This window comes from Oncorhynchus mykiss, chromosome 10 (genome assembly GCF_013265735.2).
Source record: "Oncorhynchus mykiss isolate Arlee chromosome 10, USDA_OmykA_1.1, whole genome shotgun sequence".
NCBI classification, from domain to species: Eukaryota; Metazoa; Chordata; class Actinopteri; order Salmoniformes; family Salmonidae; genus Oncorhynchus; species Oncorhynchus mykiss.
Window position 1 is genome coordinate 44,623,332 of NC_048574.1, and position 25,597 is coordinate 44,648,928.

Genomic DNA, 25,597 nt, shown 5'->3' on the forward strand with positions numbered 1-25,597 from the left:
TGTGGCATCCGGAAAAAAAAGCTTGTCTGGAGAAGGTGAGCGCTACCATCAGTCCTGTGTCATGCCAACAGAAAAGCATCCTGAAACCATTCATGTGTGGGGTTGCTTCTCAGCCAAGGGAGTGGGTTCACTCACAATTTTGCCTAAGAACACAGCCATGAATAAAGAATGGTACCAACACATCCTCCGAGAGCAACTTCTCCCAACCATCCAGGAACAGTTTGGTGACGAACAATGCCTTTTCCAGCATGATGGAGCACCTTGCCATGAGGCAAAAGTGAGTGGCACGGGTAACAAAACATTGGTATTTTGGGTCCATGGTCAGGAAACTCCCCAGACCTTAATCCCATTGAGAACTTGTGGTCAATCCTCAAGAGGCGGATGGACAAACAAAAACTCACAAATTCTGACAAACTCCAAGCATTAATTATGCAAGAATGGGCTGCCATCAGTCAGGATGTGGCCCAGAAGTTAAATGACAGCATGCCAGGGCGGATTGCAGAGGTCTTGGGAAAAAAAAAGGGAAAAAAACACTGCAAATATTGGCGCTTGCATCATGTATTTGTCAATAAAAGCCTTCGACACATATGAAATGCTTGTAATTATACTTCAGTATTCTATAGTAACATCTGACAAAAACATATAAAGACACTGAAGCAGCAAACTTTCTGGAAATTAATATTTGTGTCATTCTCAAAACTTTTGGCCAAGACTGTAGAATACACTCAAATTCACTTAAACCAACCAGCAATCACTTGACTCACTTTCCTTCAATGCAGTAAACACTCAATATCAATTCCTTAAAAAGGGTTACGCCAAGGTCCTGTTCTTCTCTCTGAGGTATAGAGATGGATGGGTACTAAGTAATGGTAAGGCCCTCTCTATGCTTTCCCAACTCTGTGTTGCCTGCACATCAGGAGATGGAAGATTATTCATTAATATTGAAGATGGGCACTACACAAAAGACTACAGAACCAACCTATTATTGCAGCTTTTAAATCATTTCACACCTTTAATATGCTATACAAATATATAAATATACAAAACCTTAAACATTTTTCTGATTATGAACAAGCATTGGCATGCTAATTGATTTCAACTATTTCTCTCCTCTCCACGCAAAACAGATATTTTGCAGAATAAAAATAGGATTCGGAGCAGTCGTGTGCATGTGCAGTGCCTTCGGATTCTTCAGACAATTGAACTTTTTCCACATTTTGTTACGTTGCAGCCTTATTCTAAAATGTATCCCACCAATCGACAACCAAATACCCCATAATGACAAAGTAAAAACAGTTTGTTAGAAATGTTTGCAAATGTATTTAAAATAAAAAAAACTTAAATATCATATTTACATAAGTATTCAGACCCTTTACTTAGTACTTTGTTGGCAGCGATTACAGCCTCGAGGCTTCTTGGGTTTGACGCTACAAGCTTGGCACACCCTTATTTGGGGAGTTTCTCCCATTCTTCTCTACAGATCCTCTCAAGCCCTGTCAGGTTGGACGCTACACAGCTATTTACAGGTCTTTCCAGATATATCCAGATATATCAGATCGGGTTAAAGTCCAGGCTCTGGCTGAGCCATTAAAGGACATTCAGAGACTTGTCCTGTTGCAAGGTGAACCTTCGCCCCAATCTGAGGTCCTGAGTGCTCTGGAACAGTTTTTCATCAAGGATCTTTGTTCCGTTCATCTTTCCCTCGATCCTAACTAGTCTCAGAGTCCCTGCCGCTGAAAAACTTCCCCACAGCATGATGCTCCTACCACCATGCTTCACCGTTGGGATGGTATTGGCCAGCTGATGAGCGTTGCCTGGTTTCTTCCAGACGTGATGCTTGGCATTCAGGCCAAAGAGTTCAATCTTGGTTTCATCAGACCAGAAAATCTTGTTTCTCATGATCCGAGTCCTTTTAGGTGCTTTTGGCAAACTCCAAGCAGGCCGTCATGTGCCTTTTTACTGAGGAGTGGCTTCCGTCTGGCCACCCTACCATAAAGGCCTTGTTGGTGGAATGCTGCAGAGATGGTTGTCCTTCTGGAAGGTTCTCCCATCGCCACAGAGGCGCTCTGTCAGAGTGACCATCGGGTTCCTGGTCACCTCCCTGACCAAGACCCTTCTCCCATAATTTCTCAGTATTGCCGAGCGGCCAGCTCTAAAAAGAGTCTTGGTGGTTCCAAATTTCTTCCATTTAAGAATGATGAAGGCCACTGTGTTCTTGGGGACCTTCAATGCTGCAGACATTTTTTGGTACCCTTCCCCAGATCTGTGCCTCGACACAATCCTGTCTCAAAGCTCTATGGACAATTCCTTCGACCTCATGGCTTGGTTTTTGCTCTGATATGGACTATCAACTGTGGGACCTTATATCGACAGTGGGACCAAATCATGTCCAATCAATTGAATTTACCACAGGTGGACTCCAATCAAGTTGTAGAAACAGCTCAAGGATGATAAATGGAAACAGGACGCACCTGAGCTCAATTTCAAGTCTCATAGCAAAGGTCTGAATACTTATGTAAATAAGTTATTTCAGTTGTTTTTTACAAAAATGTCTAAAAAAACTTTTGCATTGTCATTATGGGGTATTGTGTGTAGATCGATGAGGAAAATTTATTTTTTAAATCAATTTTAGAATAAGGCTGTAACAAAATGTGGAAAAAGTGAAGGGGTCTGAATACTTTCTGATTGCACTGTATGTGTGTGTGTGAGATTGTGTGTACTTTGGCTGGTAAAAGCTGTGTTTGTGGTTTAAGCCACTTTTAAAAGAAACATACTTGATGTATTGTCAAGTTCAGGATATTACACATTGAGTTTGATATATTGACAAATAGTTGAAAACAAAAGCCTACATGGGTCACTTGAGCTTGGAACTGTGTAACAGTCATAGAACAACCAAACCTAAGCGTGTTTCAGCGGGGGGGGGGGGGGTACGTTTCCCTTTTCACAAGTCATCTGTCCCACCCCCGCCGCTCAACTGACCACAGAGAAAGAACCTCACTGTGGAGGGAGGGTTGTATGTGAGGATGGGGGTCCATCACGACGGAGGGACATTACGGGTCTGGTATATTGACGCCTTGTCTTTCAATAGGTCCAGACACAGATGGCAGCTCCAGCTCCCTGTTAGAGGACACAAGGAAACAGAGGTGAATGACTCAGACTTTTAGTCCTATAAATATCCTCTTTCTTCCATGGACCCACCTCATGTCATTAGCCCAGTTGAAGTCAGTGGGCTCATGGTAGAGGCTATTCTGTGATCTAACACTTTGCATTGATGAAGCATTTCAACGCTAGCTTAGTGCTGAACGAGGTGATTCATCAGTAAAACACCTGGCCATGCTATCGTTGTCTGGCTACGCTGCCTGAGAGCTCTACTTGGACACTCGGCTCTGCCAAATTTACCGAGATAAATCTGTCTCCCTACGGAGAGGAAACCCACAACACTCGTTACCAAAAAAGCTGTTGACTCAGAGTAGACAGGCAAATGGGGCAGTGGCTGTGTAAAAAAAAGCCCATTTAAACCAACATTGTGGGACATATTGTTCACATCCTGCTCTTACCTTCTGGAGGTTCAGCCATAGGGGGGCTGAGACAGTACATATGATAGCCTCTATCACAGTCATCACAGAAGAGAAGCTGGTCCTGGACAAAAGACCACAGGCTCATTATACAACGCAGTTTTTCAGTGCACCACTTCATTCTAAATATACAGTGCACTTAATTTATCCCACAGTAATAAGCATGACGCCTGCAGGTCAACTCACGTCGTTCTCTGAGGTGCCACAGATGTTGCAGCACTTGCACTCGATGCACTGCCAGCGGTAGGTCTTCACTGCAGCCATCATCACGGGGGTGAACTGCAGGCAGGACGGGTGGCCTGGGTTGGACACAGAGAATGGGTCTCACAGGACAAACCCTGTCTGCCACTGTCATTACTGCTGGTCTTTGTAACTATGTCATCATGCGTCTGACTCTGAACACACTCAACACGGATCTTAAAGTAAAGTCTACCACTCACACACGCCCATACAAAATTGTCTCAAATCGCAGAGGTTATCCCGGCCTCTCAGTGTAAAGGCCAGGGGTGGAGCGGTTACCTGAACGTCCACAGTCTGAGCAGGACTGCAGTGCCTCTGACTGGCCCGTCTTCTGGTTGAGGGCAGAGTCTCCCAGGCAGAAGTCACAGTAGTTATTGGGTATCGCCAAACCATCTGGACCTTTCTTGGGTGCTGTGAGGGAGAGAGACAGAATAAAACAACGTATAAGAACGTATTCAAAGGTTATTGATTAACAAGGATCCAGTGTCATTGGCCGTGTCCGAATACCTATACTTGCGTTCTATATAGAAGGCATTTTCAGTATGCGGAAAAAAACCCATTTTATAACATTTTATGTGAAATTCGGAAAATATTGTATGCTTTAAATGCCAGGATGTCATTCATACTAATTTTGGATTTTCATCTAGTAAAATTTGCTGCGCACTTGAGGAAGAGGATCGTCTTTCCAGACTCGCATGTGTTTGACTACAGCTGATAATGAGATAACGGGACGCACTGTACCCAAATGAACGAATGGCGGGAATCAAGACAAGTGCGTATTAGATGATGTATTCTCAGGATTGGAAAGCCTAGGATGTGGATATTTGTTGCTTACTGCGTTATGTTGTACTGAACAGTACGTTCTAAATAGTATGTAGCACGATTATACACAGTATTTATTTTTAGTAAGTAGTAGGCAAGAGATTTCGGACACGGCCAACCAATGACCCCACTGGTCACCAATGACTGGTCACTTACTCTTAGGCTCCTCAGGCTGGGGCGGAATGGGGGTGTGGACCTCAGGCTCCTCCTTGTCCTCTCCCTCCTCCTCAGCCAGGTGGGAGTGGGTGTAGTGGTAGCTCAGGCCCGGACGATTCTTGTAACGCTTCCCACAGACTGCCAGAGAAACCCCCCAAACACAACACGTGTGAAAACAAAAACATACGTAAACTATTAAGTAGCCTTCATACGAGGTCAGAGTACAACATTGTTTCCTAAATCGCTCAGATCTGACCTTGCCGTGGCATTTGCTGATGCTGAAAAATCATATCCATGCACTCCTGTCCTCTGCAATGGCCTGCTGTTTTGCCTATCCTCCCACTTAGTCAAACAGTTTCAGCACGTCCATAACTCTGCTACCCTCCAGTCTGCACTGGCTCATCTTGGAAGAGGGATATTACGTTTCCAGACGTTTCAATTTGCACTCAATAGCTGGAGGCGAGAGACCACCTGTGGCCCTGAATGACAATTGTGCAATTCAATTTCAACTGGAGCGGAGAAGGCGAGATCCGGTCGTGGGAATGAATCTTTTCAGCAGACAAAACCATAGGAGAGATCTCAATCTAGCTTCTAGAATTTAGCCTGATGGAGTCTGTTTTAATGAATGGACCAAACAGTTTAGATTAGTACTAATAATTTGAATGAAGATTACTCTTCCTGTGCCAGACTAGAACTCTGGTGCTTTGGGAATGGCATGAGGAGTCTAGACTAGACTAATACCCAGGGTTATAAATAGATGGATTTGTGGTGGGATTGTCTGAGTCATGGAAACAAAGATGTCAGTGTTTTGCCCCAGCCTCAGGTCTAGCATAAGATGTACCAGCAGACCAAACACTTCCTCACTCCCACGCTCTCTTAATCCCTCCACTCACTCAATCACCCTCTCATTTCTTCAGCTGATTTCTAGAAGGGCAAGATTATTGACTAGGTCAGCTCCCTGTCCCTTTCCCAGCCTGCCAGTCAAAGGCCATGGTGCAGAACCCAGGTTAGTATACTTCTGGATGGACAAGGCTCTTAACAACATCCCCCCCCAGGCGCTCTTCACACCAGGACCCACAAAGCCCCAAGCTGTTGGTTCAAAACAAACGCAGAGGCACTATTTCACTCTAAAGAAACGGGTGAGGAGGACGAGACAGGACAGAACGTAGATGAGTTAAGAAAAAATAAATGGAGTTAAGAAATGCAAATGAGTGTGCGGCCCTCTATTTTTTAAAGAAATGCAAATGAGACATACTAAATTAAGAGACACAAAGCCAGATTATGACAAGCATATAGCCAACAGTTGACTGACTGTAGTGTGTGTAATAATAAGTGTGCCATACAGAGCCAAGACAGTCCTGAAGACAAACTACTGCTGGAGTAGCCTAAATGTCATTTAGGATAAAATAACACAAATGTACACTGCTACTTAAACTGTGGTGGAAACCAAGCACAGAAAAGGCATCTCCACACATTTACAATCCACTCTCAAGAATATCAAGTTAACTTTGACTTCAAGTCAATTGAATTGTACCTTAAATGAGAGCCATTTAGTGGATGAGGGGAGGCAGCGACATTTAGCCTAGTCTATGGGTTCAACTAATCTCAAAGTGTTCTAAATTTAGCCTTGTCTATGGGTTCAACTAATCTCAAAGTGTTCTAAATTTAGCCTTGTCTATGGGTTCAACTAATCTCAGTGTTCTACATTTATCCTAGTCTATGGGTTCAACTAATCTATGTGTTCTACATTTAGCCTAGTCTATGGGTTCAACTAATCTCAGTGTTCTACATTTATCCTAGTCTATGGGTTCAACTAATCTCAGTGTTCTACATTTAGCCTAGTCTATGGGTTTATGGGTTCAACTAATCTCAGTGTTCTACATTTAGCCTAGTCTATGGGTTCAACTAATCTCAGTGTTCTACATTGAGCCAACACACACAGAGAGAGAAAAACAAACAGGCATTAAGCAGACTGGACTGGAGGCAGAGGAAAAAGGAATGCGAGAGAAATATACCTCTTTCAGAAGGTTTTGAAATATGCTTTTGTTTGAAAGTGTCTGAAAGAGAGAAGAGAGAGCATAGACAGAAAGACTCAGAAGTACGGTCACAGACAGAGAGAATCAGAAAGGCATCAACAATGCGCCCGAGTGTCTGAGTTTCAGCTGCAAGAGATGACAATTTCAGGAGCTAAAAACAACAGACTTTGACTGCTTCCCAGCAACAGAGTTCCTAGAGAGTAGCCCACCTCTGCAAAAGCCCATCTGTACTCCCACTGTTTCCCTCCCAGGTTCTGCTGCACCCCCCTGGGACTCACTGTCACAGGAGTAGGGCTTGTCCTTGTCCTCCAGCGCAGCCGCCGCAGCGTCCAGCTTCTTCTTGGCACTGCTTACTCCACGACACTGCGGACAAACACGCCGTCATAACACACCATCCCCAATATCATAGTTACAGTCATGTTGCCACACTGGACACCATTTCAGATGACATGCCCTTAACATCACTAACAATTGTTGGTTTAGAATAGCTTCTATCACCTTTCCCTTTCCTTTCCCTCTTCTTTTTGGGGTGTCCTCCTCATAGTCCTCATCCTCCAAGTCATCCAGGAAGTCATCTGGCTCCAGGACTCTCTGTGTTGACAGAGGAAAGCATGTAGCTTTAGTAGCTAGTGTCACTGGAGGAGTAGTAAACAAGCTAGGTATCACACACAATCCATCCAACCACAGCAGGCTACGGTACCTTTCTGACGCGTGCTGCAGGGGTGACCGCCCCACCAGTGTAGTCTGTCAGACTGGACTCCTCCTCAGGCCCTCGGAGCTCCGGAGGAACCCGTTTGTCCAGGGGTTCTCCCTTCAGCAGGGCCTCCAGACTGCTGCCATCAGAGGACAGGGAATCCTTCTTTAACCCCAAGTCCAGCTCTACAGACAGGGAGAACCACAAACAACCTTTACAAATGAGTGAAGAACAAACAGGAAAATGATGAACAGATGGGCACACAAACGTGTCAACACAGCTGTAGTATTATTAAGCAGAGCAGTATGCCATGATAAGGACGTACCTGACTTTAGAGGAGGGAAGACGAGTCGGGGATCCTCTGGGGGGTGGGATCGTCGTTTCTTCCTCCACCTGCGGGATGGGTAGGTGTACAACTGTCCTGGGGCCACGCCTGGGAGATGACAGATAGTTGCATGTTAGTGAGCACCCCATGTCCCCACAGTGACAGCACATACATACAGTGCCTTCAGAAAGTATTCAGAAACCTTGATTTCCCCCCACATTTTATTACGTTACAGCCGTGTTCTAAAATGTATTAAATAAAAAAATTGTTGTCAATCTACAGACAATACACCATATGACAGAGCTTGAGAGGATCTGCAGAGAAGAATGGGAGAAACTCTTCAAATACAGGTGTGCCAAGCTTGTAGTGTCATACCCAAGAAGATTCGAGGCTGTAATCGCTGACAAAGGTGCTTCAACAAAGTACTGACTAAAGGATCTAAATACTTATATAAAATGTGATTTCAGTTTTCATTTTTAATACATTTGCAAACATTTCTAAATACCTGTTTTTTATGGGGTATTGCGTGTAGATTGATGAGGTGGAAAACGATTTAATCCATTTTAGAATAAGGCCGTAACGTAATAAATTGTGGAAAACGTCAAGGGAAATGAATACTTTCCGAATGCACTGTATATAGCCATGTTGTCGTTACTCATTGTGTATTTACTACTTTTCTTTCTGCATTGTTGGGAAGGGCCGTAAGTAAGCATCTTACATGCTGACCACACCGCTCGCGTCACAAAATAAATTGAAACATACATGTTATTGAATTATTGCACCCACACTGCTCGTGTGCACCAACAAGAGTCTGCGTTGCCAAAATATAGTGCCTTGCAAATGTTTGCATCCCCCTTGGCGTTTTTCCTATTTTGTTTCATGACAACCTGTAATTTAAATATATTTTTTATTTGGATTTCATGTAGTGGACATACACAAAATAGTCCAAATTGGTGAAGCAAAATAAATTACTTGTTTCAAAAAATTATATTAGCAACGGTGCATGCATATGTATTCACCCCCTTTGCTATGAAGCCCCTAAATAAGATCTGGTGCAAACCAATTACCTTCAGAAGTCACATAATTAGTTAAATAAAGTACACCTGTGTGCAATGTAAGTGTCACATGATCTCATACATACATACATACATACATACATACACACTTGTTCTGAAAGGCCACAGAATCTACAACACCAAGCAAGCTGCATCATGAAGACCAAGGAGCTCTCCAAACAGGCCAGGGACAAAGTTGTTGAGAAGTACAGATCAGGGTTGGGTTATAAATAAAAAAAATCAGAAACTTTGAAAATCCTACAGAGCACCATTAAATCCATTATTTAAAAAAATGAAAGAATATGGCACCGCAACAAACCTGCCAAAAGAGGTCCATCCACCAAAACTCACTGACCAGGCAAGGAGAGCATTAATCAGACAGGCAACAAAGAGACCAAAGATAAACCCTGAAGGAGCTGCAAAGCTCCACAGAGGAGATTGGAGTATCTGTCCATAGGATCACTTTAAGTCGTACACTCCACAGAGCTGGGCTTTATGGAAGAGTGGCCAGAAAAATGCAATTTCTTAAAGAAAAAAATAAGCAAACACGTTTGGTGTCGCCAAAAGGCATGTGGGAGACTCCCCAAACATACGGAAGAAGGTACTCTGGTCAGATGAGACTAAAATTGAGCTTTTTGGCCATCAAGGTAGATGCTATGTCTGGCGCAAACCCAGCACCTCTCATCACCCCGAGAACACCATCCAGCATCATGCTGTGGGCATGTTTTTCATCGACAGGGAATGGGAAACTGGTCAGAATTGATGGATGACGCTAAATACAGGGAAATTCTTGAGGGGAAACCTGTTTTAGCTTTAGTCTTCCAGAGATTTGAGACTGGGATGGAGGGCCACCTTCCAGCAGGACAATGACCCTAATCATACTGCCAAAGCAGCACTCGAGTGGTTTAAAGGGAAACATTTAAATGTCTTGGAATGGCCTAGTCAAAACCCAGACCTCAATCTAATTGAGAATCTGTGGTATGACTTAAAGATTGCTGTACATCAACAGAACCCATCCAACTTGAAGGAGCTGGAGCAGTTTTGCCTTGAAGAATGGTGGCTAGATGTGCCAAGCTCATAGAGACATACCCCAAGAAACTTGCATCTGTAACTGCTGCAAAAGGTGGCTCTACAAAGTATTGACTTCGGGGGGGTGAATAGTTATGCATGCTCAAGTACTGTTTTTTTGTCTTATTTCTTGTTTGTTTCACAAGAAAAAATATTTTGCATCTTCAAAGTGGTAGGCATGCTGTGTAAATCAAATGATACAAACCCCCAAACAATACATTTTAATTCCAGGTTGTAAGGCAACAAAACAGGAAAATTGCCAAGGGGGGTGAACACTTCGGCAAGCCACTGTATAAGTCAGTTCTATTTGTGTTGCTGAACGCCGTGCAAGGCCTGCCTCTCCCATCTCCTCAATTGGTTTATAGAAGCAGATACCACTGAGGAGATGGCATGTGGGTTATACCCACAAGGGTGAATGAAAGACAAACTGAGGTCGGTCGTGGTCATGGTAATACTATTAAATACCAATCGCCATATAAAGTCCAAAGAAGAAAAGGTCTGGAAGGAGGAGAGATGACTAGAAACAATTCGGTTGACCGTTTTGTGTTTGAATTAATTGTCGGGAGTAGAGGATCTTGTGCATTTCAGGTAAAATAACTCACCGTTTATATCCCAGGACAAATTAGCTAGAAACAGCAAGCTAGCTAACTAAATGGCCATAAATGTTTAATGCTTTTCGACCTGTCCCCAAATTAATTTTATTGGTTCAGAGTTTGTTTTGATATTTTAACCTATGTGTCGTGATCCCGTTTGGTGTGGGGGGGACAAAATAAATGTGTGCGCGATGGCACGGACGATTTTGGGTACGGTATTAGTCTACAAATGTTGTTTACGAAGCATGTGAAAATACATTTGAAGTGTACTTACAACTAAATACGTTCTAGACCTACCAAAAAGGCATTAACTGTGACATATCTAAAAGACTTGGTTTAATGTTTCAGCATACATAGCTCAACCCAAGTTCTCCAGAGGGCTTGAACTACAGTGCTCTCTCGTGCTCATCTCCAGATCATGAGAAGGTGGTGAATGATATAGCCTACTACTCAAATCTGTGAACTCAGTAGTTCTGAAAGAAAACTCCTACGCGACTTCAGTTAGTGTGTATGCGCACAGTATTTCTAACCTGGTCCCCTGTGTCTCTTCTCCATCCAAATGTAACAGTTGCTCTGCGCCACTCCAGTCTGAGAGTCCAGGAAGGGCATTCGGACACTCCTCTCGGCACATAGCCGGGCGTTGTAGTTATGGCACTGCTCCATGGCATCTCTGTAGTACTGCTCTCCGAGCCTGCACCCACACACAGAGAGCAGCAGCCAGGGTTAGCACTAGGAAACAGACTGCCTGTGTGTACTGTGATAAGAAGTATACATTCATGCATCAGTTCAACAACTGACAGTACCTGGTGCGCTTCTCTGCCATAGAGGTAGGTGTGGTATGTGGTCCTACCACCTCTTTAAGCCAAATCATGCTGTCTGAATTCTAGGCAACCTCTCTACTATGCTGTAAAATAGGCTTAAAATAATTAAAACTTCAAAGCCTTTATCACAGCCTCAGCTAAAACCCTTTTTGTCCCTTTTATGCTGGCACCTGGGAGCAGCAGGCAAGCAAACTATGTAATTGTGTCCCTGGACTTAGTAACTGGTGAGAATGTGTCAGCAGGTGCTCTTTTGTTGGCTTGGCAACGGCGTCTACCTGGTAGAGGAAGCACAGCCTCTGCTGGTTCAGATTTTCAACACAAATCAGCATGAGTGAAACCCATTTTTTTTAAACTAAATGCTCTGTGGGGTGTCCTGAAAGCTTCATAGTAGTATCATTTAAAATCTATTTTATGCAAAGTGATATGAAAGCTTTAGGGAAATATACATAATAACTCTTCTCGTGTTTTAAACTACATTTGTTTCATGGGAATTTTCTGAAATTGGTTTTATTGTCTTGATGAAAACCACATCTGATTCATATCACCAAACTCCTTCGGCAAAAGTTATTTTTAACACTGCCCCAAAGACATGACTTTTATAGTGACTAATGTATTGTGTTGACAGCGCAACAAAACATGCATTCCACATAAAAGTATGCCAGGACAACATCTGCAGTGTCAGATGATAAATTCAGAACACATATAGTACAAGACCTGGACTAATTTCTAACTAGTAGGCCCAACCTTACATACTACAACAACAGCCTCTATGCACTCTAAGAAGCTAAACGTAACAACCAAATTGCCAACGGGATATCCGCAACTCCCTATCCGTAATCCGACTAATTCCAAGGGGAGTTTGAAAACACCCACCGTGAACGTAAACCGGGACAGTGACTTGCTAGCTATCTAGTTTACAATCGTTTTAGCTAGCAACATTAGATCGCTACCACAATGACTGCAATTCTTCATGTATATTTGCTAACTTGTACCCGATGTTTGGTTACATAATGAGATTTGGTTCCTTTCAATGTGTTCATTAACCACAACTATTGACAAAACGTTAGCTAGCTGACCTGCTGAGTGTTGACTGTGCGGACACAGATGGCTAGCTAGCTGGGGTTAAATTCATTACGGATAACGTTTGCCGTTTAAGAACAAACGGGGAGGGACCTAACTAGATTTTTCCAATATAAACTCTCGTTTGCATTTTCCGTTTGGAGTAAACGGTTTCTGTTGCAACAGACAACGTTTTGCAAGATAATCGGTGTATTACACCACAGCCTAGCCATTTCCTATAGTCCGCAAAGCTCAACTACTCAGTTTGATAAGTGAGTTACTCGGTTCCTTTAACGAACATGTTCGGCAATTTACCATAACATATACTTGTTTCTGCTACCACCGACCTGTATTATATTTAAACGTAAAACACATTCGCGTACTTTAACTAGGTGGAAAAGAACAGTACTTACAGTTTGACAACATTCTCAACAACAGCCGCCATCTTGGTTTGCTTTGCCGTGGATAGTTTGCGCCTGCGCGGGGGGGAGGGGGTCCAATAGCCAGTTATGGGTTTTAGGCACTATGCAATTTCAGGCAACATGATTAAATCATGTCTTGTGTAATGTAATTTAGACTTCAGTGTTACTATTATAACTGATTAATGTACTACTTCTAGTGATATACTAAAATGTCCAGCAGATGGAGATGTAACCAAGTGGAAGGAAAGGATCATTCTGGCCAAAGATTTCAGGTAGCTCTTCTGACATGTAAACAGTCAAACTCACTGAATGCTACCCAATTTCAGACCTGTCACTGCCCTACAATTGCATCTTTCATGTTAAAACCTTTCCTCTATTCATGACAACCTCATCCCGCTATACCACCCCAGCGGAGGTCCAAACTCAGGCCAGGGAGAAAGAGGCTGGCATGGGCACTTGGCAGGCCTTTCCATCATCCTTATCCCCTCAACACTTCTGTGTATACCATGCTTCTAGACCTAGACACACAGCTGTTGTTCCTAGCCAATGAGGGACACGGTGAAAAACAACACTTGTTTGATTGCGAAACTTACCAGCGGTCTCCTTCGAATGCCACTGGTGTTTTTGTTTTGCAGTTACATCATTTATCCAGGCCAGTGGGGACACATTCCACTTATACTGTAGCGTGAGGTTTTGAGTATCATTAACTTAGAGAGGAATAGATTGTGCGGTTCAAGAATCAACATAAGTATATTCTGGAGGTCACCTTGGAAATCTCCAGGCATGTCTTTGCTGGTGCACCAATCACTGTGTTTTTCGCTTTCTCTGTAGAGAAACAAAAGCACTTGTGTAGAAGATCTGGATCGGTGCATACAGGGACATCCAGGCATTCCCAGAATGGCATAAAAGCATCAAACCCAACTCCTCTCATGGTTTAATTTATAAAACTATTACAGTATAATGAAGGTCAAATAACATGTGACCCCATGCACTAGAATATTATTTTGTATTTTTTAAATGTAACCTTTATTTAACTTATTTACAATGACGGCCTACACCGGCCAAACCTGGACAACGCTGGGCCAACTGTGCACCGCCCTATGGAACTCCCAATCACGGCCGGTTGTGATACAGCCTGGAATCTAACCAGGCTGTCTGTAGTGATGTCTCAAGCACTGGCATGCAGTGCCTTAGACCGCTGCGCCACTCGGGAGCCCAATATCTTTCCATCTCTGAAGTTCCTTGAAGACTCAAGCTCAAAAGGGCAGAAAAAAATATCGAGATGAAAACAAATTTACAACAAGCTTTTTGAAAACACAGTTGAAACAGTTAACTTGTTTGCTGCAACTATTTGCTCTGATAAGAAATACACCACGAGAGAAAAGGTTACAAATAAATATCTTTGGTCTCTCCCTCTCCTCATCTGCACCGGCGGTTTCAACCCCGTCTCCTCGGAGAGCCTCCCCCTGCAGGGCCCGTCTCAGTGGTGTTCCCAGAGCTATTAAACTGGATGGGCCATGGCAAACACAACAGAAAAGACAAAACATGGACATCGTTTTTCTTCTAACCATAATATTGCATTTATTCAATTACAGCTTGTAATCAATTTTGTGACGCCAGTAAATAATTTGTCCCAGTACGTAAAATACGCCAATTGATAGCAGCATGATAAGTCATCATCAAACACATAATTATTGTGCAAAAATGGTAGATCAGCAAAGGTTATGATGTAAGAGACATCTACAAAACTTTGATAAGTTTGGTGCCTATAGTTCCCTGCGTGTAGCCTCATATCTGGTGATTCCGATATGTGTTTGGTTCTGTATGCTGCAATCCCTTTCTAAAACAACCAACAGCTACTTGGAGGTCAGGACAAGTAGATAGATACAATGTGAAACATGCCAAAATAACTTGAGTTCAATTATCGTAGGAGGCATAGCATATTTCACAGCTTAAAAAAAAAAAAGGAAGACCAAAGTATGTTCACATAGTCGCATACTGTACACGACGACTTCAACTAGATTGTAAAAGCCAGTGAAGGTTATTAATGTCAACATTAGTCCATCAGTCTTTCACGATGCAGGAGAGGCTGGTGTACTGTACTGAGGAGTTGGCTGCATATCTGTCAGCAGAGCTCCAGAGTAAACAGACACAGTCTTACGTAACACCGTCCTGGCCTGGCCACAGTCAGCAGGACAGCTCCAGTATCTGGACCAGGCTCGGGCTACGAACAGACTGTGATGCAGTACATCTTATCACATCCTCTCTCCCTCTCTCTCTGAGTTGAAGCATATGTCTACTAATACAGTCCTCTTCCCAAAATGTCAGCTATGGAGTCTTTTCCAGCTGATTTAGAAATCACATAAACCATGCAAAGGGTGGATTTTATGGAATGAGAACATTATATGTTGATAGATATGGCCTGATCCAAAAGTAAACATAGAAATTAGAGCAGTTTAAAAGCTGTAATTCATGGAACAATGCTGGAACTATGCTGTTACAATGCTTGCCAACAGGTTTAGTTGTAAATGTCAACATTTTATTGTGCAGGAAAAGGTTTATAGTGCTTTAGTGAGTTTGTCAAAGTATCAAGAAATGTAATCTGAGACTATAATGATATTGTTAAGCGTTAGGCTCAAATGTAGTCTGTTTTCCTACAATATGGTATATCTTGGTATAATGTGTTAACGGGGAATCCAACGTTTTGTGCCATTGGTCCATCCTCAAGATAAACCTAACCATCATTGGTCCACCGTTATCAAATAACCAATGTATGTTCTATATTATATTATCTATCATCCAGAATATTTTCTACAATGTTAAAGTGAATCCTTGCACCTCTGGGTGCAAGTAATCATGCATTTATTGTTGGGTTTGTGAAGAATCAAAAAATATATATATACAGTTCCAATGAAAAGTTGACACACCTACTCATTCAAGGGTTTTCCTTTTATTTTTTACTATTTTCTACATTGTAGAATAATAGTGAAGAATTCAAAACTATGAAATAACACATATGTAGTAGGCAAAAAAAGTGTTAAACAAATCAAAATATATTTTATATGAGATTCTTCAAATAGCCACCCTTTGCCTTGGTGACAGCTTTGCATCTTAATTGGGTTGAGTTCGGGTGATTGTGGAAGCCAGGTCATCTGATGCAGAACTCCATCGCTCTCCTTGGTCAAATAGTCCTTACACAGCCTAAGCGCAAACCAGATGGGATGGCGTATTGCTGCAGAATGCTGTGGTAGCCATGCCGGTTAAGTGTGCCTACATAAATCACAGACAGTGTCACCAGCAAAGCACCTCCACACCTCCTCCATACTTCACGGTGGGAACCACACATGCGGAGATCATCCGTTCACCTACTCTGCGTCTCACAAAGACACGGCGGTTGGAACCAAAAATCTCACATTTAGACTCATCAGACCAAAGGACATAGCAAAGGACCAGTTCCACCGGTCTAATGTCCATTGCTCGTGTATCTTGAACCAAGCAAGTCTCTTCTTCTTATTGGTGTCCTTCAGTAGTGGTTTCTTTGCAGCATTTCGAACATGAAGGCCTGATTCTTGCAGTCTCCTCTGAACAGTTGATGTTGAGATATCTCTGTTACTTGAATTTTATTTGGGCTGCAATCTGTGGCGGTCCTCATGAGAGCCAGTTTCACCATGGCGCTTGATGGTTTTTGCAATGGCACTTAAAGAGACTTTCTAAATTCTTTTAATCTTCCAGATTGACTGACCTTCCTGTCTTAAAGTAATGATGGACTGTCGTTTCTCTTTGCTTATTTGAACTGTTCTTGCCATAATATGGACTAATATCTTCTGTAAACCACCCCTACCGTGTCACAACACAACTGATTGGCTCAAACTCATTAAGGAAAGAAATTCCACAAATGAACTTAAGGCACACCTGTTAATTGAAATGCATTCCAGGTGACTACCTCATGAAGCTGGTAGAGAGAATGCCAAGAGTGTGCAAAGCTGTCAACAAGGCAACGGGTGGCTACTTTGAAGAATCTCAAATATATTTTTGGGTTACTACATGATTACATGTGCTATTTCATAGTTTTGATGTCTTCACTATTATTCTACCATGTATAAAGTAGTCGAAATAAAGAAAAACCCTTGAATGAGTAGGTGTGTCCAAACTTTTGACTGGTACTGTATACTCCATGAAGCAAACGGTGATCTGGCAACTCTATCCTGTACTGTATTAGTTTGTAATTTCCACAAATTGCAGATTTAAAATGTATCAACCCCTACAAGAATGTCCATTAATGATGATCCACACAATAATTCACATTTCCTGTTGCTGCAGTATTATTTTCCTGCTGTAGCAATCTGGATCAAATTAAAACCCTCTCCCTGTATCTTGTAACAAGAATTCCAAATAACATTGGTAAAAGTCTGATTCAGAACTTCACTGTGTTGGTACAGAGATAGTTTGAGCAACACAAGGACTTGGCTACAGCGGTGAGATAATCTCCAAACGTGCTCAACATCTCAATTACCAGAGCACGAGGGCCAGTTTAAGCAGCTCTCTGTAGATCTGCTGAAACGTCAAAAGATATAGAACTGAGCTCTCCAAAACTCATCGTCTCTTCTGATGCAAAGTTACGGCATTCACATTCTTGCATTAAAAATAACAAAAGCTGGAAAATGACACATCTGACTCAGGGATGTGACCTCCTCTACCACTCTGGATCTTTGTCCTTGCAGACATTTAAAACAAATATATATAACCTTTATTTAACTAGGCAAGTCCGTTAAGAACAAATTCTTATTTACAATGACGGCCTACCCCGGCCAAACCCGGACGACGCTGGGCCAATTGTGCGCCGCCCTATGGGACTCCCAATCACGGCCGGTTGTGATACAGCCTGGAATCGAACCAGGGTCTGTAGTGATGCCTCTTGCACTGAGATGCGCAGCGGTCTGAGGCACTGCAACTCGGCAGACACCCTCCCTGTTGTACAGTTCATCTTTCCATAAGCGTGTCTTTGATAATGTATATCCAACCATGAATAGAATGTCAGTTCCAGAACAGCTTTGTAAGCTGGATAAATCTGTGTGACACAGACACCAAACTGTGATCTCAGGAGCACGGACAGTAGTCCACAGCTCAGGTGCAGTAAAAAAAAAAGACTGTGACCTTCAGGTTTTACAATACCATTTCACCCCCACTGACAAATATGATCCCAGTCAGATACATGCTGACCTCAGTTCCTGACCAGCAGTATATTCTTTCACCGGTTTCTTCATATCCTCTTTGGAGGAAGGGCAGAGGAGATTTAACAGTGTCAGCTTTTGGCTCATGGTCGCTTCATTTCGTACTTACTATATTAAGTAATTTGCATGGAAAAGTGTAGAAAGATATTCAATACCAATTAAAACACTAACAGCAACTGAAGTTAAGTTCCAGGAAAAAAAGCACTTCATTTGAGCGTACTACTGTACAAATCCAGCCTTGTAATCCAGCAAGGCTTGGTTGAGGTCAGAACCTCCTCTTATACGCTAAGGAGGTCAGTAAGGAGGACAGAGGGCCGAGGGCTTCTCATGGTCAGGTGTAGAGCTCCTGCCGCCCTCCCTGCAGACAGGTTCCGTTGAGGCCACTGAGGCGCTGGCTATCCATAATCTGCAGCACGTCGTCCAGGATGGAGGGGCCCAGGTCCAGGTGCAGGGAGAGCAGGGAGCCTGCGTGGGACAGGTAGGGGCGCTCCTGGTCCCCATCATCCAGATAAGGGTCCTGGATACACACATCTTCGCCTGATGACAACCTGGGGGAGGGCGGGCAGAACTGGGACATCTTGCTGGGAGCCTGTGAGGGAGAAGATGAGTCCAGGCCTGGGTGATGGGGCGTCAGGATCTCGTCATCCAGGTGCAGTCGGGGAGGCTTGGGTGGAGGGGGCGCGTTCTGAGGCGGATGGGGGCGGGCCGAGGAGGGTGCAGAGGTGACTGGTAGGGTGATGGCCTGCACCCCTTCGATGACGGGCAGCGAGAGGGCGTTCTTCAGCAGGGGGGAGCGCTCTGAGGAGGGTGTGTGTCCGCTATCGCTGGCAGTACGGCTGAACTGGAAGGGCTCTGCGTACATGGAGGAACGCTGAGACAGGTTGTGGCCCTGCTGCCCAGGGAGAAGGTGGAACTTCCCCTGCAGGAAGGACAGGTCCCCAAACAGGTCATCGTCCCCCCCGCCGCTCCCGATATGAATGGTGTGGCGGAAGTCCCCCAGCGGAGGACTGATCATGTCAGAGGAAAGGATATCCCGCAGCTTCTCCTTCTTCCCCTTCCTGCTCCGCCGCTTCAGATAGATGGGCGCCTTGGTGGACATGTCGGGAGCCCTCCCTGGGCAGCAGAGGCTCAGCTCCTGCAACAACGTGAGGGGAGGTGGTGGGGAGAGGAGGCCAGGCAGAGCTGGCTGGCTGAGCTAAAATATTAACAGGTCAAATCAGGTCTGGTGATCAGGGAGGACTGCTACTTCTGCAGCCAGCTTTAAAATGATGAATAGTACCAAACAAAGCCTAGATCACTCTCTTGGAACAGAGCTTCAGTGAGCAGGATGTAGGGTTGACACTTTGGCTGCGGAGGAGGTTTCTTGGTGAGGTAAAAGGATTATGTCCACAGTTTTAATCAACTGCAGAAAGAAGCAGAAGAAAGCCATTAGAACAGAAAACTATTACAAAACCTGTGTTATAAAATGCATGCTTTATAAACATGCAGGAATAATCCTCCTCCATGAGAGAACTTCATTTCATATGCTCTGAAACATAATCTATAGGGATTATGAACACTCAGGCGTTGATACAGGAGGGGAAAACCTCTAGCATGAAACAACCGTGACATGTAAAAACCCAAGGGACCCCCTTAATCCTAATTTGACTAGCATCTCAGAAAACATTATTTACGCTGACCAAACACACAGAGTTGAATGAGTTGAGATAAGATAAACCCATAGTTCCGTCGTATCATTTGAGGGCAGGACAGAAAATAATGACTCTGTCTATTGTTGTTGGCAACGCAGCGTGGGAATAAAGGCTTTTCTAGTTTTGACAAATCCTGGAATGAATTAATCCTGATTCACTGCGGAGGAGTGGTAGGGAGATGTGTGAGGGTGTGAATAAGAGAGGACATTTTTAGTAGCATGTCTAGAGGACGAGAGAGAGGTTAACCTGGTTTAAACCTATTTAGGGAGCTTTAGTGAAGCAGCTGTGTGTGTCAGGCTGGTGTCTGATGGAGGCAGATTAAAGTGCTGCTTCTCAGTGAGGGCCTTGGCCCTGAGGGCACAGGAGGTAGACAGGGCCAAGGCCAAGCAGAGCAGGAGAATGAGAGAGAGGGCATGACTTGCATGCCGCTGACATTAACTCAAGCTTCTTAGGTTCTAGTTATGAGACAGCTATACAGTAGCACCACTGCGTGCACAGGAGGAGCCTGAGCATCAGTCACTCACAGAGGATTTCCTATAACGTTTGCTGTCAGCGACTGTGCATAGATCACTCTGCAACAAAAACAAAACAACGCCTCCCTTCTGCCAGCGTACGGAACACAATAGCTGACCTCAATGTGCATACAAAGTACACAATGGTAGAGTAATACCGAATTGAAGCCACAAAAGGCACCAGGGGGAACAATATAATGTCACATGACGTCAGGGTTGCAGAGCGAGAGGAGCTGGTCCAACCAACTTGATCGGGGCTCTGCTGAGCCTGAACAGAGTGCATTCTGGGTGGTGACAGATGCCTCTCACAATAGCGCAGACACACATTGTTAACTCACACACACAGAGAGAGAGAGAGACAGAGAGAGAGAGACAGAGAGAAGAGGAAAGGAAGGCGAGAGGAGGGGAGAGAGAAAGAAAGAGAGGGTAGCAGTGCCAACTGAATGACTGGTCTGTGGAGATAATGACTGACAGAGAGAAAAAGAGGGAGAGAGCAGCGCCTCATCTCCTAGCTGCTCCATTTGGCCATAGTGAGGAAGCCACTCTCAGGGGCACCATTGTGGACCCAGACTGTGTACGTGAATACTATACAACGGTCTAAAGCACACGATCAATCTATTTAATTAAAATGAGAAGGGTAAACGAAGCACCAGGACGATTAGAATACAATAATGTAGTAGGATACTATCTAATCACTTAAAAGGTTTGGACAAAACATTGTAATGAGATTCTAGCCTTGTCTTAGATCCTCTGTTGTATTCGTATGGAACAGCTAGCTATACATATGCCTACCAGACTAATGAAATGCCTTTGCCTCCATAAAATCCATTTGTCAGAGTTAACAGATCACCATTATGGGAGGTCAATAGTATTTAACCCTGGTCACAGCAGGTTATAATGACTTACACATACTGCATTTAAACTTAATGTACATTTAACATGCTCAAAAACCCATTCGCTCTTCCCCTTTCATATAGGCCTATTCACTCAAACAAACAGAGAGAGCGCTCTTGCACATTGTAAGCAGTTTCCAAGGCCTGTCTTTCCCCAGACTGAAGTGTTAAACATATTTTAAAGAATGCTTTGCCTACATAACAAAGGGGCCAAGATCTTGGTAGACCCCTGAGTTTAAAGATAAAGGTCACATGATATTAATAAGGTCATTTTGCTCCGGTTCTGCTGAACTGCAACCGCCTGGAGGGCAGGCTGGCCATTATAAACCCCAATCACAGATACAGCAACGGACACAGCTAAGGTCAAGGCTAAGGGACAGCTTCCCGGAGCCATTACTTCACACACACACACACACACACACAATGGCCATCTGAGTTGTGCGAGACGCCACTTATCAAGTTGATAGGAGCCAAGGTTGTGGAGACAATCTTGTGACATGTCTTGGTTGTCTCCAAAAAAAGAAGCCAGAGGTGCTTTTTGTGTGTGTGTGTGTGGGGGGGGGGGGGGGGGGGGGGGGGGTCATTGTAAAAAGTGTGTGTCAGAAGCTGGGTCATTGTACAACATGGGTGTCAAACTCATTCTACAGAGGGCCTAGTGACTGCATGTTTCTCTTTCCAATTAAGACCTAGACAACCAGGTGAGGGGAGTTCCTTACTAATTAGTGACCTTAATTCAATCAAGTACAAGGCAGGAGCGAAAGTCCACAGACTCTCGATGCTCCGTGGAATGAGTTTGACACATGTTATACAATATGCTGACACACAAATCTTTGTTTCCTGCCATTTTATCATGCATTATATTTTCCTCAAGTTCAGTTCCAGTTGAGAAACGGAATAGTCACTTTCACTTTCAAACAGGTTAAAAAATACACAGGAAAAATAAAAACACAGGAATTTGAAGGGTCTGTTTTGACAAGCCCCTTTCATATTGTCCAAAAGTGTAGCTTCTTGAATCTCAACTTGTTTCCTCGACACACAAGGTGTGAGCTTAATCCATAAAATTACCAGGCTATATCAGACAGTTTTTTTTAAAACTGCCACAGCTGAGATTGCACAACACTTGGTGAAGCCCTTGAAAGGTTTGTTCATGTGTTAGATAATGCATGGAACATACTGTCACAACGTTTTTGGCCCAGGCTGCCATTGCGAGTTCACACAAAGAGCACTGTCAGAGGTCTCAGAAGGACATTGTTCACCCAGCACATACTGTTAACTGCAACCAAAGCGCTTTTTTGGAACAATGCTCACAGTGTCACCATTCAAACTGTTCTGTCACAGGAGGCCAGTGAAAGACAACAGGCCTCAACAGCTGAAGGGATAACTTCATTCTGCTTTCAAAATAATTTTACTCCTGCAGGGCGGGAGAATTGTGGCTTGAAAGAAGTCAGGTGTTATGTCTTGATCACACCGAAAGCATAATCTGGATGTGTGCAACAAAAGTTCCACATTCACCTTCTGCTACCTTTTCTGTCAAGCCGTCTACACATACAATTTGATGCAGACGTTCGATGTATGCACCACACAGAACGCACTGCAACGCAATGCTGCAAGGCAAACGCAGCGTTCCATTGGAAACAAATGTACTTCTGGTGTACCAAAACGCAAAATCACTGTCGGTGTGATGGAGGCGTTAGTGAAAAACATCTGCTTTCACGAGCCTTTCAAGGAAAGTGGAGCTGAAGGATTTTTGGATCGTAACATTTTTAGATTCCTTTCTCATGATACAAACAGAACCCTGCCGAAAATTATTTAAAAAATCCTCACCTATTAAGGATAAATTAGGGAATACTCCTCTAGCCCTCGAAAGTTGTGTGAAAGTGTGAGGTTTGGTAAACAATTGAGAAACTGAATTTGCATAAACATATACAACTAATTGATTTGAGGATCGTAGCACAATACCCAATATCCACCTCTGTCCCAGGAAGAGAGAGCAAAGGGAACAGGATCGAGATTCTCAATGTTTCATTCGCCCAACACACTAATGATTTCCTATATTGTTAGAAATGTCCACTAATCTAGCTAGAATAGAGATATGCTGCAGTATGACAAAACACACTCCCAAAAGGGATGACTAATGGGCTAACAGAAATGTGGAATCCTCATAATAAGATACGAGTCCCATTTGGTCAGATTCAACATTGTCAGTAAGACTGAAAGTAGGCCACTTAGAAATTTAAATGAACGTTTGAGTCAGGAAAGTTTGCTCTCATGACCTCAACAAACCAATGTTGCATAAAATTACATTTTAAAAAAGGTACTTCACCGGTTGTCCATGCAGCTGGTCCTCTTGGTGGTAGGAATATGAGACAATATATCCACAGGAAAGTATAATTACATACAATTTTAAAAGCACTCTTAGTGCATTTAGATTTCTATCACCTGAGGCAGAACCAAGTAAACATGTACACGAGCTAGGCAAGTATGCGTGCATGTATTATTCATCTTGTGCGCATGGTGTTGGTGATACAAATCGGAATGTACTACCAGTGCTATGAAAAGTTGATGTAGCCTAGTTATACTTACTTACCTGTTGATATATTGCATCACATTCCTACCGCATTGACAACCGGTAAAATATATTGAAATATAATCGTATTCAACATTATGGCATGTAGAGGAAACTTATCTGATTCAAACGCTCATTTTTGCCCGACATAGAATCTATGCAATTCAACGTCTGGTTTCCAGGCAAGATGACATAACCGTCGCCCGACAGTCTTTCCGCAGTACCCCTCCTATTCACCTTCTTCTATGATAACTTAGGCTCTCTTTTATATAATTTCTACTGGATACATGTCGGTTTATCATAGGCGCTGTGCGCAACATTCAAGAAGGTAGAATAGATCCAAAGACCCGCTTACCTCCCAGTTTCCCGATATCCGTTATGACAGCCCTGACTTTCACCAAAAATATCTCTCATCTGCCCAGAGCAGGGGTCGGCTATTCAGGGTTGCGTAAAAAGCCGAAAAAGTCCCACTGCTTGGCGATGCGTAGGTGCCTGCATCACAAAACGTAACCACTTCACATCGCCTGTTCCATAGGCTGCTACAGCGACTTTGTGCAGATATGGTAGAATCCGAGAGATGCGCTACACCCCCTTTCGTTCTCGTCCTCATACCGGAAACTCTGGCACTGGATTTCGCCTATTACAATTTTGAGGTATAGCTAGCCCAAAGGCGGGCAGATGGCGATATTGATCTGGTATTGGTGGTTTCATCTTACCGTCCAAACACATTGTATGCAATACACTCCTAACCCCTGTGGACCGGTTCGTACATAAACAACTCTCCATTCCGGCTGCAAGGCCTCGATATCCCCATGAACTAAATTTAACGGCGAGAAGGCGGAAAAAAGCCGAAAAAACTGAAAAAGTGTACTTTCTGTATGAAACACAATTTCCCACCACCAATAACAGCTTATTCTACTAACTTTCGTGGGGGTTGCATGGCAGTCTTTTATGGTTTCATGTGTGATTGGCACAGGCAGTGCCGTTTCTAGGTATAAGCAACATAAGCAGCTGCTAAGTGCCCTGCGGCTGCTAGGGGCCCCCCACCCCCCTATATATTTAAGTCAGTCGGGGTCTCATGCATGTGCCATGCATGCAGCCAGGGTAAACAAGACTGCTGCAACCTGATTGTCTGAAGGCTATACCCAACATCTGGGACTAGAATTACTAGGCATTAGCTACTTTAGCAAGGGGTTTAAAACGGTGTTTCATAAAAAAAAGTAGGCATATTTCCCCCGTTTTTTTCTGCCTTCTAACCATTAAATCTAGGTAAGGATTAAATGGATGCCTATGCAGCCTGAATGGAGAATGTTTTAGGTATGAACCGGTCCACGGGTTTAACGAGTGTAATGCCAGCTGCATACAATGCGTTTGGACGGTAAAATGGAAACGACTGAATATCGCTATCTGCTGGCCTTTGGGTTAAGGGATGGCGCAGGGCCCACCATGCGCATATCACCTTACCAAACGGCCGATGATTAGAAAAGCGAAAACTCTCAGAGAACAATCCCCAAAAGAGCTGTACTCCAGACAGGGTTTAAACTTTGTTGGATTATATGGCTACTTTGTGGCTGCAAATTCAAACACATATGCGCTTCCGACACTGTCCACATGTACAAGCACAGCAGTGTGCACACTGACTAGCGGTTACACATATTTGTCCCCAGGGCCGTTTCTAGCTTTTTTGGGACCAGTCCCTAAGAGAGATTTGGTTGGGGGGCCCCCAAAAAACATTTGAGTGGCACCCCTCTTGACTGTGGAGAGAAAAATGTGCAGCTTTAAAGTTAGTGATTGATGCTAGAGGTTTTGTATAATTTCAGCCATTAGTTCTGAAAGTA

At 43.6% G+C, this 25,597-nt stretch overlaps 2 protein-coding genes across 6 annotated transcripts; both read right to left on the reverse strand.

The window, feature by feature from the left end:
- Positions 1-2,590: 2,590 nt before the first annotated feature.
- Positions 2,591-13,006, reverse strand: LOC110534015 (zinc finger protein ubi-d4). 5 transcript variants are annotated; one of them, XM_021618636.2, is made up of 12 exons: positions 12,858-13,006; positions 11,095-11,255; positions 7,849-7,956; positions 7,530-7,708; positions 7,328-7,420; positions 7,108-7,192; positions 6,809-6,850; positions 4,794-4,931; positions 4,095-4,226; positions 3,762-3,874; positions 3,558-3,639; positions 2,591-3,117 (listed from the first exon to the last, which is right to left on the reverse strand). In XM_021618636.2, the coding sequence occupies exons 1-12, from the start codon at positions 12,887-12,889 to the stop codon at positions 3,035-3,037; spliced, it is 1,248 nt and encodes a 415-aa protein (XP_021474311.2). In that variant the 5' UTR covers positions 12,890-13,006; the 3' UTR covers positions 2,591-3,034. The 5 variants fall into 5 exon arrangements, 4 of the variants coding, with proteins under 4 accessions (XP_021474311.2, XP_036846302.1, XP_021474314.2 ...); XM_036990407.1 differs by lacking the exon at positions 12,858-13,006 and adding an exon at positions 11,368-11,476; XM_021618639.2 differs by lacking the exon at positions 6,809-6,850.
- Positions 13,007-16,913: 3,907 nt separating this feature from the next.
- Positions 16,914-24,735, reverse strand: LOC110534016 (cdc42 effector protein 2). Its single transcript, XM_021618640.2, has 2 exons — positions 24,115-24,735; positions 16,914-19,499 (listed from the first exon to the last, which is right to left on the reverse strand). Exon 2 carries the CDS (start codon positions 19,194-19,196, stop codon positions 18,429-18,431), a length of 768 nt encoding a protein of 255 aa, XP_021474315.1. The 5' UTR covers positions 19,197-19,499; positions 24,115-24,735; the 3' UTR covers positions 16,914-18,428.
- Between the last annotated feature and the right edge of the window lie 862 nt (positions 24,736-25,597).

Excerpts from the sequence above, each read along its gene's own strand:
- LOC110534015 (XM_036990407.1), bottom strand. The coding sequence starts at position 11,435 with ATGATTTGGCTTAAAGAGGTGGTAGGACCACATACCACACCTACCTCT. Across the intron at positions 7,957-11,094 it reads GAAGAGACACAGGGGACCAG|GCGTGGCCCCAGGACAGTTG; the intron begins GTTAGAAATACT and ends GTCATCTCCCAG. Across the intron at positions 3,875-4,094 it reads CTCAGACTGTGGACGTTCAG|GCCACCCGTCCTGCCTGCAG; the intron begins GTAACCGCTCCA and ends TGTCCAACCCAG.
- LOC110534016 (XM_021618640.2), bottom strand. The coding sequence starts at position 19,196 with ATGTCCACCAAGGCGCCCATCTATCTGAAGCGGCGGAGCAGGAAGGGG.